This window comes from Acipenser ruthenus, chromosome 8 (genome assembly GCF_902713425.1).
Source record: "Acipenser ruthenus chromosome 8, fAciRut3.2 maternal haplotype, whole genome shotgun sequence".
Classification (NCBI taxonomy): Eukaryota; Metazoa; Chordata; class Actinopteri; order Acipenseriformes; family Acipenseridae; genus Acipenser; species Acipenser ruthenus.
The window spans coordinates 25,587,079-25,604,090 of record NC_081196.1 but is presented as its reverse complement, the minus strand read 5'-3'; the positions used below and the strand labels follow the sequence as shown (position 1 = coordinate 25,604,090).

Sequence of the window (17,012 nt, the reverse complement as noted above, 5' to 3'; positions counted from 1 at the left end):
GGAACAGGTCGACATGTCGGGCATGTTGTCCGTGTCCTCCTTTGTAAAAACCTGTGAAAAGTAATCATTTAATATATTTGCTGATATTGCCATTTGTGTCTCTTAGATTTTAACCTCCTCTTTGAATGTTGTCTTGCTGTATAATATTGGAAAAACATTTTGGAATTGGTTTTAGCCACCTTAGCAATATTGATTTCTATGTCTCTCTTGGCCTTTCTAACTTCCTTTTTGACTTGTGTTTGCAGTTCAAAGTACTCTTTCTGTGTACTTTGTTTTTGGTCCCTTTAAACGCTCTGTAAAGTGCCTTTTTTCATTGAATATTTTTTTTAATTGATCTATTAAACCATTTTGGCCATTTTGTTTTAGATTTAGATTTGTCTACTTTTGGGATGTAATTGTTTTGCGCCTCTAGTACTACATTTTTAAAAAGCAGCCATCCTTTTTCTGTGGATGTTTTCCCTATTTTACTCCAATCTACTTCTGTTAGTCTCTGTTTCATACCTTCATAATTTGCTTTTCTAAAAAAATTGTAAACCTTAGCTTTAGTCATTACTTTAGGGGTTTAAAAAATACTTCAAATGAGACCATGTTGTGGTCTGAGTTTGCCAATGGCTCTCTGACCTCTGTTTTAGTTATTCTGTCTTCGTTATTTGAAGAGACTAAATCAAGGCATGCCTCCCCTCTAGTCGGTGCCTTGACAAATTGCGTTAGGAAGCAGTCATTTGTCATTTCCACCATTTCAATTTTGTCCGTCGTGCTCCCCACCATGTTCTTCCATTTTATATGGGGGAAGTTAAAATTCCCCATTAGTATGGCTTCTCCTTTTCTACACGCATTTCTAATGTCATTGTATAACAGATTATTTTGCTTGGCGTCTGAATTTGGCGGTCTATAGCATGCTCCTATTATTATACCCTTTGAATTTTTATACATTATTCTGACCCATATTGATTTGGCATTGTTTCCTTTGTCCAGATTTAACACCTGGGCTTCAAGACTATTTCTTATGTATAGCGCTACCCCTCCGCTTCTTCTGTCCTGCCTGTCTTTCCTATACAGTGTGTACCCACTAATATTATATTCGTCTCCATCACTCTCAGACAACCAAGTTTCTGTAACACCTATCACATCGTAGTTGTGATAGGTGTTACAGAAACTTGGTTGTCTGAGAGTTAGTGCAGTAGCTTCAAGTTCTAACATTTTCTTTCTCAGACTTCAAGCATTTAGATAAATACATTTAATGGCTGTCTTACATGAGTTTTTGCCCTGGTTTTGATGTGGTCTCCCTTCTGTTCTTTTGTTTTCTCCCCCCTTCCTTTCTAGTTTAAATGCTTCTGGACCTCCTCAAGGATCCTTTCTCCGAGTAGATTGGTTCCCTTTTTGTTTAAGTGCAGTCCGTCCTGCCTATATAGATAGTCCTTGTTGTAGAATGTGCTCCAATGTTCAAGATGAAGCTTTCCTGTGTGCACCACAATTTCAGTCATGCATTTTGATTTCGTATTTCCAGTTGTCCATATGGTCCTTTGCAAGGACTTCTCTGTACTTTGCTCCATTCATTTTCCCTCTATCCTGACAAGTGCCCCAGTCCCTGCCGATGAGAAACATCCCCATAACATGATGCTGCCACCACCATGATTCACAGTAGAGATGGTGTTCTTCGGGTGATGCACTGTGTTGGGTTTGCGCCAAACATAACGCTTTGCATTTAGGCCAAAAGGTTCCATTTTAGTTTCGTCAGACCACAAAACGTTTTGCCACATGGCTACAGAATCTCCTGAATGTTTTTTTGCCTACTTCAAAACGGGATTCAAGGTGGGCTTTCTTGAGTAATGGCTTCCTTCTTGCCACCCTACCATACAGGCCAGATTTGTGGAGTGCTTGGGATATTGTTGTCACATGCTTGGGATATTGTTGTCACATGCACACTTTCACCAGTCTTGGCCATAAAAGCCTGTAGCTCTTGCAAAGTTGCCATTGGCCTCTTGGTAGCCTCTCTGATCAGTCTCCTTCTTGCTCGGTCATCCAGTTTGGAGGGACGGCCTGATCTAGGCAGGGTCTTGGTGGTGCCATACACCTTCCACTTCTTAATAATCATCTTGACCGTGCTCCAAGGGATATTCAAGGCCTTTGATATTTTTTTTATACCCATCCCCTGATCTGTGCCTTTCAACAACTTTGTCCCAGAGTTCTTTTGAAAGCGCCTTGGTGCTTATGGTTGAGTCTTTGCTTTGAAATGCACTACCCAGCTGAGGGAACCTAAAGGAACTGCTGAATTTATCCTGAAATCATGTGAATCACTACAATTTAACACAGGTGGAGGCCACTTAACTTGCTGTGTGATTTTGAAGGCGATTGGTTACACCTGAGCTCATTTAGGATTGCTATTACAAGGGGGGTGGACACTTATCCAACCAAGCTATTTTAGTTTTTATTTTTAATTAATTTTCTACAAATTTCTAGAATATTTTTTTCACTTGGAAGTTGTGGGGTAGGATGTGTAGATAAATGAAAAAAAAAATATTTAATGCATTTTAATTCCAGGGTATAAGGCAACAAAAGGTGAACATTTTGAAAGGGGGTGTAGACTTTCTATAGGCACTGTATTAGTGGTGGTAGATTACGCAACACAATACCCGGAGGCAGTTCCATTGAGGTCCACTAGTGCTGCTGCGATAGCCAAAGAATTAGTGCAGATTATGGCTACAGTAGGGATCCCCAAGGAGATCTTGGAACTAACTCCCTGTCTAATATGTTACAGCAAGTATACAAAATACTAAAAATACGTCCCATCAGGACATCTGTTTATCATCCACAGACGGATGGTTTGGTGGAATGTTTTAATCAGACCTTGAAGGTGATGCTGAGACGATTTGTGAATCAGGAGCAAAAACATTGGGCATCGGTTCTTCCCTACCTCCTTTTTGCAATGAGAGAGGTGCCGCAGAGCTCGACAGGGTTCTCCCCCCTTCAAGCTCTTGTACGGCCAACAGCCTCGTGGCATCCTCGATCTGTTGAGAGAGGGGTGGGAGGAGAACAAACGCTTGTCCAAAAATGTAGTGCAGCATGTGCTCCTATTTAGAGATCGCCTAGACAAGGTAATGCTGCTGCTTCCCTCCTCAGAATCAAAACTATGTGCTAAATGGCAGGGGCCATATGAAGTGATTCGGGCTATAGGAAAAGTGAATTACAAAATTAGACAGCTCAATCGCTGTAATGAAAAATAAATTTATCATATAAATTTATTAAAGCCCTGGCAGGCAAGGGAGGTCTTATTTATAGCCCCAGGCAATGTAGAGGATGTTTTAGGCCCCAGTCTAGAGACCTCTAGCACAAAAGACATTTCGATGGGGGAACAGTTACTTCCTGATCAGCAACATGAGCTGCGTATGTTAATTGAAGAGTTCAACTATGTTTTTTCTGATGTGCCCAGTAGAACTAACCTTGCTGAATATGCCATTGTCTCTCCCCTAGGTGTCACAGTGCGAGAGAGACCTTATCGAATCCCAGAAAGTCGACAAAGTGGTGTTCGCAAAGAGGTACGGGTGATGCTCGAACTTGGGGTGATTGAGCCTTCCAGGAGCGAGTGGTGCAGTCCAATTGTGATAGTGGCCAAAAAGGACAGCACTAACTGCTTCTGCGTGGATTTCCGCAAGGTGAACGCTATTGCCAGGTTTGATGCATATCCCATGCTTCGGGTCGACGACTGGGGACGGCAAGGTTTATTATAGGAGGCTGTGTGGTCCAGTGGTTAAAGAAAAGGGCTTGTAACCAGGAGGTCCCTGGTTCAAATCCCACCTCAGCCACGGACTCATTGTGTGACCCTAAGCAAGTCACTTAACCTCCTTGTGCTCCGTCTTTCGGGTGAGACGTAATTGTAAGTGATTCTACAGCTGATGCATAGTTCACACACCCTAGTCTCTGTAAGTCAACTTGGATAAAGGCGTCTGCTAAATAAACAAATAATAATAAATAATAAAATAATATTTCCACTTTGGACGGAAGATCCCGTAGTTCTAGAGAAAATTTCAACACCAGACGGGCTGTTTCACTTCACAACCATGCCGTTTGGGCTTCATGGTGTGCCCGCTGCCTTTCAGAGACTGATGGACCAGGTTTTACATCCTCATCGTGAATATGTGGCAGCGTATATCGACAACATGGTTACATGGTACAGCTCCACCTGGCGAGAGCATTTGGCTAGGATCGCAGCCGTCCTTCAGTCTCTAAGGGTAGCCCAGCTGACAGCTAACTTGCGAAAATGTGCGTTTGCCAAGAAAGCGACACAATATTTGGGATTCATAATGGGGAATGGAAGGATGAAACCCGTTGTCACCAAGGTCCAGCCAGTTATTACCGTTGCTTTATCCCCGAGTATGCCACAGTGGTTAATCCCTTAGTGGACCTCACCAGAAAGAGCACACCAAATTTAATTAAGTGGTCAGAAGAATGTTAGGGGGCGTTTGATATTGTTAAGCAGAGACTTTGCCAGGCCCCCGCCCTCATCACTCCAGACTTCACCAAGAGATTCACCCTCCATACCGATGCGTCGGATGTCGGCTTAGATCAGTCATGTCCCAAATGGCAAACTGAGTAGAACATCCCATCCTGTACATTACTAAAAAAATGCTCCCTCTGGAGCGCAACTACTCCATGGGGCACTCATCTGATCTCGTCACTGACCACGCCCCACTCAAGTGGTTAAGCACAATGAAGGACAGCAATGCCCGGATAACTCGGTGGTAGATTTAGCCGAGTGTTCCTTCGGCTCCACTCTGAGCGGTGGGATATGTGACAGAGATCGAATGATTCTTGGTGTTAGATTTCCCTCCCGACCTGTGAGGGCGCTGTGTAAAAGGAACAGAGTACCCTTAACTAAATGGCATGACAATTTATTCCTTGGGTTAGGTGGAAACCGGTCATCTAGAAAAGGGGCGCAGCTACTATACCCAAACTCAATGACCCAGACAGGAAACGGCGTGGCATCTGCGGATTGGAGGAGCGGATACTCGTTAACCTAGGGGTCATGGGGGAGGGTATATAAGGGGTCGTAGTGTAAGTGATCTGTTCCTTGGTAAATGGTTAGATACAACCTACAAGAGCCCGTGTTTATTTGCTGAAAAACATGAGCTTTGTCTTGTGTGTGTTAGTGTTTGTTATAACTGTCTGTTTGTCTTAAACTAGACTACCCATAACACGATCCAGAGCTGTAGCAAAAGCCAGTATCAACCCAGACATCACTTTCACCCCTGCATTCACAGAGAACGATAGGTTGCGGATGCAACCCCGGTTCCCTGAAAGAGAAAATAACCATCAAGGTATGGGATATTGCCGTCAGGCAGTAGCGATTGGCTGAGCTTTATAGCAAAGCTGCCGATAGGCCTCTGAGCGAGCTGCCACGTAAGCCCGCCCCCCTGGGAGCTTACTATACGCAGCGCGCAGAGACTCTCTTCCTCTTTTGCTCTTCAGGCCGTGAAGGCCTCCAGAGCAACCTCGCGGCTTGATGGTTATTTTCTCTTTCAGGGAACCGGGGTTGCATCCGCAAACTATCGTTCCCTTTCAAGTCGAAAATAACCATCAAGGTATGGGAACAGTGTACCCAAGCCGTCGCGAGGGAGGATTCTCGGCAGTAGGACAGACTTACGTCATAACACAACTGCGTAGGCAATACATCTACGCATATGCGGAGCTGCGCCTCAGCGTCTATGCTCGCAATGACACCTGTCCTAAGGTGGAATAGTGAACACCATATAGTCAACCACTCTATATGTCCGCATCCTGAGGCATCATAGAGTGTAGCACAGATGCTCCAAATAGTGGAGCAGAGGAATCCAATACGTTCAACCAGTAAAAAAAAGTATGCGGTATAGCCCAACTGGCTGCTGCGCAAATATCAGACACCGGCACCCCTCTAAAGAGGGCCCAGGAATGCGCCTTCAACTGCCCTGGTGGGGGAAGTGCTGCAGATTCATAAGCTAATTTAATAGCATCCACTATCCAGTGGGAAAGGCGTTGTTTAGACAACGGCTGACCCAAAGTCCTAGAACCATGGCATATGAAAAACTGTTCTGTTTGCCTCACAGTCGTAGTACGGTCAATATAACACCTCAATGCCCGCACAGGGCAGAGCATGTGTAATCGTTCTTCCTCTGGGGAAGAAAAAGGAGGAGGATGGAACGCCATCAACTCGACTGGTTGGTTCATAAGAAACGGGGATATGACCTTGGGTAAAAAGGCCGGAATTGGAAGCATGACGGTAAACTGGTCATCCTTGGAGGCCGCAAGCGTCTTGCGCCCTTCAGGAACTGAGATGCCAGAAAATGGCAACCTGGTGATAAACCGTCAATGCGTACATGGCAAGCCGATATGGCGGCTAAATACACCTTAAGCGTAGAGGGAGATTTCCCTTCATCTACCAGTTTCTGTAGAAACTGTAATATCACTGCCATAGGGCAGGATATTGGGTCATGGCCCTCCGCCAGACACCAATCTTGAAACAACTGCCACTTGTACGTGTACTGCGACCTAGTAGAGGGCACTATGGCACTCTGAATGGTCGAAATCACAGCCGTCAAGAGCCCTAAGGCTGCATGAACTTGGGGTTCGGGTGCCAAAGCCCTCCTTGGGCCTGGGACAATAGGTCCGCTCGCAGGGGAAGCTCCCTCGGTTGACCGTGCAGCAACTGCACCAGGCTCGGAAACCATATCCTCCGAAGCCACAGAGGAGCGACCAGGATCACTGTCGCTTGCTCTACCCTGACCTTCTCTAAGGCGGCGGGGAGCATCGGAATCGGTGGAAATGCATATAGGAGCCCTGGCGGCCATTCGTGAGCCAGTACATCGACTCCTAGGGGGCTGTCGAGGTCCCTCACCGAGAACCATAGGGGGCAGTGCGTGGTCTCTCGCGAAGCAAAGAGATCTACTTGCGCTATGCCGAACCATTCCCAAACGCGCCCTACCACCTGAGGGTGGAGACGCCATTCCCCTGCAAGAGGGCCTCCTCTGGATAGGAGATCCACTGCATAATTGACTCTGCCCGGTAAGTGAACCACACGCAGAGAGGTCAAACGCGGTTGTGCCCATAGCAACATCCGTGTTACCATCCGGTGAAGGCGAGGGGACCGTAGGCCGCCCTGGCGGTTGATATACGCCACAACCGTGGTGTTGTCTGACCGCACTAACACGTGCTTGCCTAGAAGCACTGGCAAGAAGTGCCGAAGGGCGAGGTCCACCGCTCTGAGTTCCAGAGCATTGATGTGGGCTGACCTCCAGGGTCCTGACCACACTCCGCGGGTCCCTGAGTCGTTCCAGACTGCTCCCCAACCTTGGTTGGAAGCGTCGGTCGTGACAACCTCCCTTCAAAAGATGGGACCCAAGCGTACGCCCTGGCGGATGTTCGACGGAACATTCCACCAGCGCAGTGCTTCCCAGCAGGTTCGGGATACCGTCAACTTGCGGTGTTTGTCTCTCCGCGGATGCAACGCGAAGGCATTGAACCAGGCCTGCAGAGGTCTCTGGTGTAATAAGCCCAAGGGAAGGGCTTACGAGGCAACAGCCATCAACCCCAGCATGCGCTGACACAGCTCCATGCTGACTGTTTCTCTCAACCTGAATAGGGAGAGACACCGCTCCATCGAGGCAACTCTTTGTGTCGACAGGGTCGCTTCCATGGACACTGAGTCCAGATGCAGACCCAAGAATTCGGTCTGTTGGCTCGGCACGAGGCGGCTCTTTTCTGAATTGATCTTCAGACCTAGCCGCTGAAGATGGTCTGTAACCATCACTGTGTGCTGTGCCAACTGCTCCTTCGACTGCGCGCAGACGAGCCAGTCGTCCAGATAGTTCAGCAGTCAGACGCCTTAAGCCCGCAAGGGAGCTAGAATGGCATCCATACATTTCGAAAAGGTTCGAGGAGCTAGTGACAGGCCGAATGGGAGGACACAAAACTCGTATACCCTGCTCTGAAATGCGAAACGCAGATACTTCCTGTGACCCGGCCAGATGGGAACGTGAAAGTACGCATCTGTCAGGTCCACGGTGGTGAACCAGTCGCCGTGTCGGACTGACAGGATGATGTGCCTGTGCGTAAGCATCCTGAACGATAACACCCGCAGGTATTTGTTCAGTACTCGCAGATCTAAAATAGGGCGGAGCCCACCGTCCTTTTTGGGCACCAGGAAGTATTTGGAATAGAACCCCTGGTCGATCAGAGCAGGGTCTACTTGTTGAATGGCACGCTTCCTGAGCAATGCCTGTATTTCCACATTCAGAGCTGAGGACTGAACCGAGTCCTTCACTGCAGTTACCACCACTCCCCTGAAGGGGGGGGGTTTAACCGGAACTGAAGGGTGTACCCGGCGAGTATAGTTTTGCGCACCCAGATGTCGTTGGTGCATTGTTGCCAGAACTGGAGCTGTGGGACAGTGTAGGGGTGGGTTAACAGCTGCCTGAAGTTTTCAGGGCTGTTTTGGCTGCGCTCGTTCGCGAGGGGCCTGGCCAGAGCCACGAGGGCATGGCCTGCCACTTCCTCTAGGGCGCCACCCTCCATGCTGCGGTCTTACAAACGTGGGTTGGCCGCACGCTGATGGACCTGAAGGGGAGGTCTTACTACCCCGTGGTTGCGCCTGCTGCTGTGGCGGTGTCCTGCGCCATTGATGTTCCTGAGGCCGCTTTGGCTGGAACGGCTTATTTGGCCACATTTTCACCATTTGCTGCGACGCCTCCCGCGCCTTGACGGAGCATTGCAGCATCTCCTCCACCGCCGGACCAAATGTGTGTCCCGGTGTAATTGGGGCATCCAGCAACGGGGCCTTGTCAGGTTCCTGCACTCTCACCTGCGAGAGCCAGAGCTGCCTTCTAGCCACCACCAGACGCGATGCTCCTGCCCTGAGCCCACGCGTTGAGCTGGGCCAGCTTCACCAGCAGCTGACTGACCGTCCCCAACTCGCTTCTGAGGGCCGCAGAAGGGCACTCAGGCAGGTCTCTAATGAGTGCCGCTTGGTAGACTGTCAGCAAGCTGGCCACATTTGACAGTCTGACCGCCTCCGTGGCTGAAGCGTACCCCTTTTTCAGGTGTACCTCTGTGGTCCTGCACTGCTTATTGGGGCATGCAGGATCTTTTGTCAGCCCCGATAATGTTGGCGTCTTCACCAACGCGGCGAGGTGGACTGCACCTCCTTAATGAAGTCTGGGAATGCCGGAAGCATCCTGGACTGATGGGGCTGGGCTGAAGGCGATTCAAACAAGGATCGCCGTGGAAGTTCCGTCATAGGCCACTCGATGCCCAAGTGGCGGGTTGCTCTCTCCACCACAGACCACGTTGGGTCATCGGTATCCAGCACCTCAAGCTCAATGTCCTGCTCAGAGTGCTGGGAGGCTACCTCAGCCTCTATACTCTCCCCTTCCAGGACGTCAGATGCGCCTCTGGAAACTCCCTTTGAGGTTGCACTGGAAGGGAGACGACTAGTGCAGGTTGTGGAGGAGCCACTGGCTGGCTAGCAATGGGCCCAGTCGGTTGTTCTGGGACTCAGGGCACCACATTTGCTTGGGACATGAGGATGGACTGCTGCCCCATCATAACCTCCATAAATTGAGACATTTTGGAGGTTAGCTCTGCCACCCCCGACCTGTCTCTGTATCACCTGTCCCGACGAGGGGAACGAGAGCGTCCTCTCCGTCGAGGCGATCTGGAGTGTGACCTAGACTCCCGACGGGGGCGTACCCTACAAGGGTAGGGGCTGCGTTTCCGAGCGTGTCTGGTGGGGGACCTCTGACCAGCTGTTAGCTGGGAGGACGGGCTCCTGGAGAGCTGCAGCCGCCCTGGCGGCATCGCCGTAGATGACGGCGGGGCAGAAATGGTGTGGGATGATCCCGAGGAAGGAGAGTGCCCACCCACTGCTTTCTTCGCCCTTTGGCGGAGGGTACGTGTCTGGAAGCCAGCACAGAGATGGCAAAAAGCCCTATCCGCCAACACGGATGCGGCGTGCTCTGGCCCCAGACACGTCACACAATCATCGTGCGGATCGCTGGCAGGCAGCTTTGCCTGACAGGTCGCGCAGCGATGAAAGCCCGACATCTCCGTAGAGTGTGGCTCAACGAACGCCGAAGGTGCGTCGACGCGTCAAGCACCGAGCGTCAAGCGCCGAAGCACCGAGCACCGAGCGTCGAAGCATCGAGCGCCGAAGCGTCGAGCGCTAAGCACCTAAGGTGCGTGCGTCGAGCGTCAGGCACCGACGCGTCAAGAGTCGAAGGTGCGTGCGTTGAGCGCCGAAGCGTCGAGTGCCGAAGCGTCGAGTGCCGAAGCGTCGAGTACCGAAGCGTCGAGCGTCGAGCACCGAGTCCCAAGCGCGGAAGCACTGCACCAAGCGCCGAGGTGATGACACCACGCGGAGTGGGAGTACCAAGCATTGAGACGCTAGCATGAGACGCCTAAGCGTCAGCTGACCCGCAGAGCGGAGACGCTAGTGCTGGTACAGTGTCTGATGCTGGTTAATACTTACCTAGGTGCTTAAGGGAGTATGTGTTTGGTGGTCGTCTTCCTAATGGTGAAAAAAAGGGATTTTTTTTTTTTTTTTTTTGGGACGCTGCAGCAAGTGCTTAGTGACTGTAAGGGCAGGCCGTACAGCTACCACGCGGTAGGGTGGAACACACCGCAGTGGATTTTACATATAAGGGCTGCAGAGCAGGCTCTACACACACGCAGAGGCAAGACCGAGGCTGCAATGCACACGTGGCCAAAGGCCAATGCAACGCGCGTCCTAAATAAATATATATATATATAACAAATATATAATATATGACAAAAACCCAAAAAACACACAATAACAATTATGAAATAATTATAGTAATAAGGAAAGACGAAGACCACGAGAGTAAACAAAAACGCGATGCCAAAGCAAAGCGTGAAGGAATATATAATGTAATATAAAAATATATACACAATTATATAAACCGAAAATACAGAATAATAATGAGTGCAACTGAAATAAACTCGGAGAAGGGGCAAAAACCAGCTTCTCAAGCCTAAGCTTAATGAGTACAATCAGTCGACAAGCTCTAATGACCTACCGCTACCGATGCTGAAGACAAAAGAGGAAGAGTCTCTGTGCGCTGCGTATAGTAAGCTCCCAGGGGGGCGGGCTTACGTGGCAGCTCGTGCAGAGGCCTATCGGCAGCTTTGCTATAAAGCTCAGCCAATCGCTACTGCCTGACGGCAATATCCCATACCTTGATGGTTATTTTCGACTTGAAAGGGAACTGTATTACACCACTATCACCTATTCACTGTCACTAAAAACTAATGTTTGTGTTTTGTGTTTAGTGTTGGTGTAGAAAACTGGACTTTAGGTTACGGGTCAAACCCGGGGATTACAATTACCGAGTGATACACGCCGCTGTATCACTCCACCATTATTATTTACAGATGTTCGCCATAAGGCTCTGGACATTGTTAATAAACCAATAAACACCCTTGCACCTGGAAATCATTGTCTGTCTGTTTTGGCATCCACTCTGCACTGCACTCCTGTATTCACTCACCACTCTGTCACCCGTGGTTACAAACATTCTAAGGGCATTTACTAGGGATTATATCCCTCTAACTCAGCCAATCAGAGTGCACAGAATCTTTCCAGTGAAGTATAACCTTCCCGGAAAATAACACAAGCACCTCAGAGATGTCTACTGACACTGTAAAACTAAAAAAAATTATGAAAAGTTTAGTACTGTTTCATCTCTGCCTTACAAAGGCATTTTAATTAGTTATTACCTATTTATTATTACCAAACCTCAGCTAAAGTTGTGCTGCAAAAACAAAATATATAATAATGTTATGTACGTTATGTATGGTAACATACAAACAGTTTGAACATTTTATTTTAGATTTTATATATTTACACAGCTACTTTAAAAAAATGTTAATGGTATTTTTTTACTGGTTTTATAGCTGTATAATAAAAAAAAAAAAATGAAACCGTGGTATGACGATAACAATGGTATACTTTTTGACAGTTATCATACCGTCATAATGTAATACAGTGACATCCAGTAATGCTTTCAGAAAATATGATGTCAGCTCAGCAAAACAGCTAAAATCACTCCTACTATACATACAAAGAAGATATTTATTTTTACAGTGCAAGTTCCCATTGTGCCAACATGCTATACGGACAAACAATGTACTAGCCATTTTTGTAACAAAAGCAAGCCTCTTCCATGGTTTGATGGCCAGGGTTGGACTAGAGGTTGATTAAAAAATATGGGATTCCAAATGTGATCTAATACCTTACCCAGGGTTGCCTTTGTTACACGATAGAGAGGTTGGGAAACAAAAAAAGGGGAACACTATGCTTCTTGGACAAAAAAGTATAGGGGAGGGGGTTGGGGGTTTACTTTGATGCATAACCAAACACCTAATCAACACAAACCAAAACTCACACTTTCACATAAGTCGATCTTTATCACTCAGTTACGGTAAATTACCAATCCAATGCCATTAGCTATAGCAATCTCAAAACATATTTGTATTAACTATAATTACAACATGCTAATTAAGCAATACTTACACAGCAATCTGTCCAGTATATATGCAGAAAAGGGAAAGTCAGAAGTGCCTTATTGTCTTCCTTGGGTAACAGGTCTTCTTTAAACTGGACAAAGTTGGCCTCCAGGTGAATCATCTTTGGTGGACGTCCATAAGACCTGCACAGATTGGGATTAAAAAATCACAGCACACTAAAATGGAGCATATACCCCACCCAGGGTTGCTTATTTTATGGGAGGTATGTTTGGTAGGTAGATACATGTGTTAGTCAGTGGTGACACCTGTGAAATGTTGCACTCACTTTTGTGTAAATGGGCTGTGCCTCACAGGATTGGTTAATTTGTAAAGAAAATTACATCCCTTAAAAGATACATCTCTCTTTTGCAAATCAGTTTAAGTCAAATCTGAAAGACTTTAGTTAGATGGTAATAACTTGCAGGGCAGCAGTGTGGAGTAGTGGTTAGGGCTCTGGACCGGAGGGTCGTGGGTTCAATCCCTGGTGAGGACACTGCTGTTGTATCCTTGAGCAAGGTACTTTACCTAGATTGCTCCAGTAAAAACCCAACTGTATAAATGGGTAATTGTATGTACAAATAATGTGGTATCTTGTAACAATTGTAAGTCGCCCTGGATAAGGGCGTCAGCTAAGAAATAAATAATAATAATAATAACAATAAGCAGTCAAGATACTGTCTCTCATATCCATGAATGTCTTGTTAACTCTACAGTAGCTGCAGTACACATTGTGCTCTTACAACCTATTGAACCGATAAGATATTAAAACATACTTTAAAAAAAGATAACTTCTCAGGAATAACAGTATCATTAAAATTGACAGATTAGAGTTGGATTTTAAAATAATACATTGTTTGTCTCTATGGCATGGACCACACATCTCCACAGGATTTGGTCCCCTTGAGCTCATCGTGGTAACTTTTAATTTCTGCTTTTGGAGGCAAGTCGCTTGTCACTTAAACTGATATATGTGACTGGTATGTCCATTTTTGCAAACACATTAAAAAGATACAGTAATTTAAAAGTCATACTGTTGTAAATATATGAACAATGTCTATAGAACAGTCCTTTAGACAAATCTCCTAGTATGGTTAAATCTTTGTGATTTGTGACAAAGAATGTAATAAAAGAAGCTCTCCGTACAGCCAGGTTTAGTTCAGGTCATTGTGCAGCTACAGCACAACTTCTCTTGCTCCGTCCTGTTTCATTCATTAGGCAGGGTATGACGTGGACTAGGAACAAAAACAAAGCACACCAGGGGCAAATATACACTAAGTGGAATGAGACCTATTGATTTGTTGGTTAAAATATGCAGCAGTGGAACAGTTAATTTTACTGGACACCAACGACAATGGAACTTTACTAAGCAAATCACAGAATACAGCTGTGTATCCATTATACAGTACATATAAATATTCTCTCAAAGCAGGAACTTAAAGTCACATGATCTCAATGTGCCATCCATATTAGGTCAGAGGTCAGTGTCACTATCACCAGCACATTAGCATGCAGGGTTTATATAATCCTGCAAATTTGAAGTAAGGCACCCAACTTTTTTCTGAAATTTGACAGATGCTGTGACAATTTTGTAAAAATTGCCATCTTTTTTTTGGTTTCAAAATACCGTCCGTTCGCTATCACAGATGCACAGGTGCTCTTAAAGGGAGTGTTGAATCCTTATTGGTTGTAACCCCCACTGTGCTTTGATTGGCTGGGCGCATGATTCGCTATTTGATGAGCGTTAGCCCACGCATGAGACCCGACTTCTAAATCATGTTTGATGCGCACATATTTGCTAAATAGGACCCTAAACGCTTCAAACAGCATTTTTTTTCTTAAAGAACAACGAACAAAACAGCATATGAATAGAATCCTGAAAAGCAAAATTCCAACTTGCTATTCAATATTGAAACTATGCATGCTCTGCTCGTCTTCGAGAAGACACAAAGCTCTAGAAAAGTATGAAGTGAAACCCTGCTTCCGTAACATTTCCTAAAACTGCATCAATATAATTAATATTAAACTTAAAATCAAGAGGAGCTCTGTTTTTAAACATATTTAATACAAACGGCTTGTAGTAATATTAGGGAGATTTAACACTAGAACTACCAAGGCGGTCAATTTGACCGTTTGCGTTTTTTTAAATTTAATTTATTATTATTTTTATTATTATTTATTTCTCAGCAGACGCCCTTATCCGGGCGACTTACAATTGTTTCAAGATATCACATTATTTTTACATACAATTACATTTATTTATTTATTTATTTTATTTATTTATTTATACAATTACCCATTTATACAGTTGGGTTTTTACTGAAGCAATCTAGGTAAAGTACCTTGCTCAAGGGTACAGCAGCAGTGTCCCCCACCTGGGACTGAACCCACAACCCTCCGGTCAAGAGTCCAGAGCCCTAACCACTAATCCACACTGCTGCCACAATTTACTCCGGGGATATGGGGCTGTGCGTTTATGACTTTTCCTAATTATATGTCTTAATTACCCCGACAAAGTTTGAGATGCAGGGTTGCAAAAATAAGGGAGCTATAATTCCCTCATACCTAGAACTACAAGACCTGGTCAAATTGACCGCTACATGAAAACAAATGTATTTTGCTTGTACAGTACCATATTCTGTTTTATTATTTGTATTTATCAGCCAGGACTCGTCTTATCTAATCACATTTCAAAAGGTCTGCTGGAATGGCGTCTGTAATAAAACTGGCGTCTGTAATAAAAGATGAAGAGGGTATTCAGTTGCTGTGGTCACATGTAATCTGAGTAGGGATGTCACGGTATACTGGTTTTACGGTAAACAGCGGTATAAACTGCCATGGTTTTGAAACCACAACCAGATCATTATAAACTCTTACTTTCATTTGTATTTGTGCTGCATACCCCCTATGACCCTTAGAAGTACCCCCAGGCGTACGCGTACCCCCAATTGAAAAACCCTGTCTTAACTAACAAATAAGATGCTGTGCAAACTGATAAAGATGAAGAGGGTATTCAATTGCTGTGGTCACATGTAATCTGAGTAGGGATGTCACGGTATACTGGTTTTACAGGATACCGCAGTATAAACTGCCAGTTTTAATACCATGATTACCAAGTTCACACGGTTAAAGGGGATATGGGCATGTTTTTTTATTCACCATTTGTCCATCGGTGAGCCACTGTGTTCATTAGAACTAACTAATGAACACAAACATCTCAAGTTCTAAAAACTGCCATGCATGAGATTATCCAAGTAGGCTATTTAAGTGATGCCATATTTAATATAAACCGCCCTACTAAACAATGAGCGCTAACAAACGTAATTGTCAGTAAATGAAACTTACATAGAATTAAAAGGTAGTACTTAAGAATCTCTAGCTTTCTATTGGGAAAAGTCATTATAAATAATACATAGTCTGCACTGTAAATGTTTATCACGTTACTATTTACTTCCCACCTCAGCATAAATGTGTGCTGTTTAAAATGTTTACAATATCAAAAACATTAACCTCAAGATTATTATTATCATTATTTGTTTATTTAGCTGATGCCTTTATCCAAGGCGACTTACAGAGACTAGGGTGTGTGAACTATGCATCAGCTGCAGAGTCACTTACAACTACGTCTCACCCGAAAGACGGAGCACAAGGAGGTTAAGTGACTTGCTCAGGGTCACACAATGAGTCCGTGGCTGAGGTGGGATTTGAACCAGGGACCTCCTGGTTACAAGCCCTTTTCTTTAACCACTGGACCACACAGCCTCCAATGGGACTCTGTATAACTTTATGTCGCTTTGCACTTTCTGACTTTTGTGTTTTCCTTCATTTTTCTATTGCAAGCAAGAAATGTATCAAACACCGAACACATATTCAACCAGCTGCTATTGCTGTTAATAAAATGCAGCCGTGGTAATAAACAAAAAACATCAACGTATGATGACTATGTATGTTTACCAGAGCATTTATACTTAGGAGAAACACTGTGCTTCACTGATACGACAAGTTGAAAAAAAAAGATCATGAGCAGCACAAAGCGCTCTCCAGGCACAATCGCCAGACGCCTGCTTCACCTCCATATCAGAGTGGAAATCCACGCAATCGAAATCGCGCATGCGTACAGGTGGAAAATGTGGACGTGATAGATTCTGGGTTTTTTTCCTCCATTAGCTGTTCACTTTGAGCTCTTAAATAAGTACAGACCCTTAGAAGTACCCCCAATTGAAAAACCCTGTCTTAACTAATAAATAGGATGCCGTCCAAACTGATAAAGATGAAGAGGGTATTAAGTTGCAGTGATCACATCCATACCCCATATCGTTCCAGACTGAGCCCAGAAAATGTTAATATTTTGGTGTTTCTCCACAGTAATTTGAAATAAAAAAAGCAGCAGTATTTTGCTGAGCCTGTGTGAGCTGGAGTGAACACTACTTCCACTTAGGTAGTGCCTGATAGAAGTGTAGTAC

At 45.4% G+C, this 17,012-nt stretch overlaps 1 protein-coding gene across 1 annotated transcript in view; it reads right to left on the bottom strand.

The window, feature by feature from the left end:
* LOC117406666 (trafficking protein particle complex subunit 10-like) overlaps window positions 1–17,012 on the bottom strand; it is a 153,373-nt gene that overhangs the window by 111,099 nt on the left and 25,262 nt on the right. The window contains exon 3 of the mRNA XM_034010877.2: window positions 12,560–12,695. Within this exon, the coding sequence (XP_033866768.2) occupies window positions 12,560–12,695 (136 nt within the window). The remainder of the gene's footprint in view (window positions 1–12,559; window positions 12,696–17,012) is intronic.